Here is a 5,210-nt window from a genome sequence, read left to right as displayed (position 1 = left end):
GTGCCTTTGACCGAGTTGGGACTGACCTCTACGGCCCCCTTCGTTACACTGCTGCTGTCAACCGCTGGGTTAATGTAGCCGTCGACCACCTCACGTGTTACGTTGAGACCGCGGCTCTTCCCGCTGGTACGACACCACACGTTGCCGCTTTCATCTTGCATCACTTTAATCTTCGCCATGGAGCGCTCAGGGAACTGCTGAGCGGCCATTGGCGCGTCTTTCTGTCTGAGGTCGTGGAATGTCTTCTCAAACAGTGCAAGATCAGTCACTACACCGCCACGGCCTACCATCCTCAGTCTAACGGTTTGGCAGAATGGTTTAACCGCACCTTGGGCAATATGCTGTTAATGTACGGGTGTTCGGACAACTCCGACTGGGACAGGATCCTGCCGTTGATCACCTACGCCTACAACACCACCACGCAGACCACCACCGGTATCTCGCCGTTTTTTCTTCTCTACGGGTGAGGACCTTCGTCACAGCTCGACACTGTACTTCCTTACGGGCCCGACGAGTCTGAGTGCACCACCATTTCCGAGGAGTGCAGTCAGCTCGCTCGGTTGTTAACATCCGGCGAGCAGGGGCGTGAAAAATTCCGCTTCGACACAAGCCACACTGCTGACAGTTTCCTACCCGGCTCTCCCGTCTGGCTTCTCGTGCCGTCTACCACACCCGGCCTCTCCTCCAAACTTCTCCCCAAGTACCACGGACCTTACCGCACCGTGGAGCGCACTTCCCCGGTAAACTACATTGCCGACCCCGTGACATCCATTGTGAAAAATCTAAGTGCTAACAAACGACACAGAGGGGACAAGCGCTGTGTCCCCTCTGTGTCATTATTTGTTAGCGCCTGGATTTTTCACAATGAATGTGTACCAACTACCTCAGCTTTCTGCCCCGTGACACCCGCCACTGATCAACGCCGACTTAGCCGCGAGACTGTTCATGTGTCACGCCTGAAGCCGCACTGTGACCAGTGTGTATTGTTGTCTGCCTGACTCGCCAAGATGGCTTCGCCTTCAGCCGGGGGTGATTGTAAAGAGGTAGATGAGCAGCGGCGGCAGCCGCACCGCCAGCGCACGGCCCGAGATCGCTGGCTTGATGACCGAAGCTCGGACCGGTATTTTGGCTTGCTGTCTTTAGGCTATTTCCCGGGAAATCCTGCTAGAAACGCTTGAATAAGTCCCCACCCCCTTTACAGCCAATGAGCAGTGGGATGCCACGGCAGTTCTGTCACGACAGCAAGCAGCTAAGTGAAGAAGGAAAAGTGAAAAGACAACGCTAACTTAAACATGAGCACGAAACAGCAGTCAGCTTAGGAAAAGAAGACGCACATCAAAATAACAACAGTCATTAAAACTAAAATAACACCTCTAAGACACATTGCACAAGGGAACGTTTACACATGCGTAATGAATAGACACTAAGAAAGGAAAGATTTGCGGAGAAAGAAGTTGAGGAGGTTAGAGTAGCTAATACGGTTGATATTTATATTCCCATCGATTAGTTTATTGAGCAGTAGTGGAAAATTAAATGCAACCATTTGGCGTCCGTAGTTCGTTCTCATGCGTGGTAATACAAAGTGTTGATTGCAACGGGATGAATAAGTAGTTTCAAATACCTGAATCGGAGCTAAGCCCGATATATTCCGCAATATCGCTTTTCTATAACACAGGTGCGCAGGAGTCTATATGCATGAAAACTGAAAATGTTTATAAGCTAATTCTTGGAAAACAGCTCTTTAGTGGAGTGTCAATTTGGCAGGGTATGTACAATTCTGAGGTCCTGTTTATCAAGAATAGCTAGTTTTTCAGACTGGTGTGCGTAGCAATGTCCCGTACTAATGGACAGTAGTTTGAATATTGGTGAAACAATGCATGATAGACCAACCGTTTTTTTTTCGAGAGACAACTTCTGCAACGTGCTATAAAACCGGTGGCTCTGGACAAATTTAAATCTACGTATGTTACGTGGTCATCCCACAACATATTTTGGGTGAATACTATGCCAAACAACCTTAAGGACCTTACTATTTCAGTCAGTTCATTGTTATAGAATAGTAGCTCGAGTTCGAGTAGTTCGAGGTCTACTAGACCATATTTGTATTTTTCATAAGACAGTGTTCGCATTGCTTACTAAATTGTTACTGGTATCACTCTGCTTCGTCTAGACCGGCTCGTAAATGTGAAACCCTTCTAAGAAGATGGATGACGGAGTAAGTGGACTGTTTTAGTGCTTTCAGGGTAAGGTTGTTTTTCCCCGTGTCCTGTAAATGCAGGCCAAGAATGCGGAGGGTAGGTGTTTGCGGTATGGGAGTGTCATGCAGGTAGATAGTGATGGGGGAGGTAGGGACGCGCCGCGGGCGGATTATGAGAAGTGCTGACTTTGTGGGGGAGCATTCAAGCCCAATGTTTGCCGCGTGAGTAGCGATAGTTGTAGCGGCTTCCTGAATGGTCGATTCTATGTCGCCATCCGAGCCGTATGTGGTCCAAACCGTTATATCATCCGCGTAAAGTGTGTGTCCTAAGTGCGGGATGCGGCTGAGAGCCTTGGCCAGGGGGATGAGGTTGAGGTTGAAGAGGAAGGGAGATAACACCGCCCCTTGCGGGGTACCAATGTTACCAAGCGTGAAGGGGAGGGGTCTGTATATCATCTATATGCAGTGAGGCTGTGCGACCGTTTAAGAAGGCCCGGATATAGTTGTAGGTCTTAGACCCCAACTGCAGCTCTTGGATGCCCTGCAGGATGGTGCTGTGCGTAACTTTGTCGAATGCTTTGGTGAGGTCGACTGCCAGGATTGCTCTGGTGTGATGTAACATGTCATTCAGGATAGCGTGTGAAATCTGCAGTAGGGCGTCCTGTGCCGAGAGGTGGGATCGAAATCCTACCATAGTATGTCGAGTGACCCAGGGAGCCAGTCTGCGCACTTCCTTACCTTAAAAACTCAAGGGCACTATGTTGACATAAAATGCGGTGAGGCGAAAGCTTTAAGGGCGGTGTGGTTAAGATGTGCTTCGCCTCTAAGAGTGGAACGCGTCAGCGTCTTGCAACGCTGCCAGGGAGTCCACAGAACGCCATTGCCCGTTCGGTTCTAAGTCGGTAAATTGATTTTTGATGAAAGAAAAAGTATCTTTCTCGCATATCTCGGTTGACATCTCAGCCTTGCCGTAACTGGGAAGGAGGAAGATGGGACTGAACGAAGACACCGTATTCACTACACACGCCTTTGTTCACTCCCAACAATTCAGCTGGCATGGCGGAGTTGTTAGCGTGCTCGTCTCGCACTCCGGAGAACCGGGTCCGAATCCCCAACGCGACCAATTTCCCACTCGGCTGTATTTATTTACCTGGTGTGACAAGAAAGGTTAATTAGACCAATTGAATAATTAAATAATTAAGCATTCTTAGTCGCACTTACTTTCAGCATCACTATACCATTCCTTTGAATGGTTGCATGGTTACTAGCCAAAGTGCGATTGGCCTCGTTTGAAATTCGCGCACTGTGACGTCACGACCATTTTGACCAATTGAAAAGCGTGACATTTCTGTCGACAACTCCTGCTTACAACGATAAAGCATTAAAGGCTTTCGCCTTAAAATGATCGGAGTGTGAAAGGTCAATGCCAAGCCTTGGGCGCACATCGCTGACTATGCGTCTGATTCTTCTTGTACAGGCTTTGTTCCTGCCAACTGCCAGCCTCCTTGTTGCGCCTTCAGCCAAGCCGTTTACAACAGTGACATCAAGCCATATCGACGATGCAGTTTCGTGCCTCTTTCCGAAAACGGATGATGCAGTGTTTTCAAGTCACGGGTTCCTGACGTCACCAGCTTCAACTGCTATAAAGACAGCACCGCACGATGGACTTACCAGTGGGCGCGGCGAAAGCCTTGGGCGCACATCGCTGACTATGCGTCTGATTCTTCTTGTACAGGTTAGTTACCACAGCACAATACGCAGTGATGATCGTTTTCTTGTTGTACTGCCGTGCCCACATCTGTGCTTGAGTATTGCCTATGAGTGTTTAAATTCGTGTAAGCTCCTCGTTTGTGGGGACATTGAAGAAAATCCGGGACCGACTGTTGATGAAATGTTCGAATCTATATTGCGTGGCCAGCAAGCAATTAGAGCTGACATCGCTTCATTGAAAGAACGCCTTGATTCCACGGAGACAGCAATACATTGTTTCGAACAGCGTTTAATCAGCTTGGAATGCAGTATGACCGAGGTTCGTGCAAAGACCCATGAAAATGAAGAAACAAATGCAGTTGCAACCGCAGCGCATGACGTACTTAAACTTCACCATGAAAAACTGGTTGATTTGGAAAACCGCAGCCGCCGTTCGAATTTGATTGTTTTTGGGATTACAGAAGATCCGAATGAAACGGCAACAACGCTACGGGAGAAGGTTATTGAAGACGTCTTCAAGGATAAGGTGGGTGTAGATTGTGTTTCAGTAGCGAGAATTGACAGACTCGGGAAGAGACCCACAGGAAGGCCCGTCATTGCGTTTTTCCAGGATTACACTGAAAAACAAGCCCTCATGAAGAATGCTCACAAACTGAAAGGATCAGGAATATCCTTGCAAAATGATTACTGCGCAGACACGCTGCGCAAGCGCCGACTACTTTGGGACAGCGCGAAAGAAGAAAAAGATAGCGGCAAAAAGGTCTGGCTTGTTCATGATAAGATTCGCGTTGGCGGCGACTTGTACATTTGGGACGACGTACACAACACACGGAAACTAGTTGCAAAAAGGGATGACACAGAAATGAGACTAGAGCACAGAAATGACACAGAAATGAGACTAGAGCAGGCAGAATAGCAATCACGGTCTTTCCAGTTTCGGCTGCTTTCACTAAATGCCCAAAGCATTGTTAACAAAATAGACAGACTGCAAGATCTTTTATTAGTATATGATCCTCATATATGCGTTATTTCTGAAACCTGGTTGCATGACGGGGTGCAGGATGACGAAATAATTTCGCCAGGCTACCAACTGTTTAGAAGAGATAGATTCTCCCGAGGTGGTGGCGTCGCAGTTATAGCAAAAAATAGTGTTGATATAAGAGAACTAGATCAGATTGATAACCACGAAAGCTTGTTTTTGAATGTCTCTCTCTGGGGTTTTTCATTCATACTGTGTTCTGTGTACCGCGCACCAAATGCTGATGATCACTTTATGCAGAAATTATACGATCACCTTTTGAAA

The 5,210-nt window shown here is 47.8% G+C and overlaps 1 protein-coding gene across 1 annotated transcript; it reads left to right on the top strand.

Moving 5' to 3' along the window:
* The first annotated feature begins 3,620 nt into the window (after positions 1–3,620).
* On the top strand, positions 3,621–4,823 carry LOC149326467 (uncharacterized). Its single transcript, XM_089564585.1, has one exon. It carries the CDS (start codon positions 3,621–3,623, stop codon positions 4,821–4,823), a length of 1,203 nt encoding a protein of 400 aa, XP_089420711.1.
* The last annotated feature ends 387 nt before the right edge of the window (positions 4,824–5,210 follow it).

This window comes from Amblyomma mixtum, chromosome 10 (genome assembly GCF_055824585.1).
Source record: "Amblyomma mixtum isolate Tamu chromosome 10, ASM5582458v1, whole genome shotgun sequence".
NCBI lineage: Eukaryota > Metazoa > Arthropoda > Arachnida > Ixodida > Ixodidae > Amblyomma > Amblyomma mixtum.
The sequence above is the reverse complement of the archived record's forward strand: the minus strand, read 5'-3'. Positions and strand labels throughout refer to the sequence as shown.

What these genes read in the sequence shown, in the direction of transcription:
- LOC149326467 (XM_089564585.1), top strand. Translation starts at nt 3,621, where the DNA reads ATGCCAAGCCTTGGGCGCACATCGCTGACTATGCGTCTGATTCTTCTT.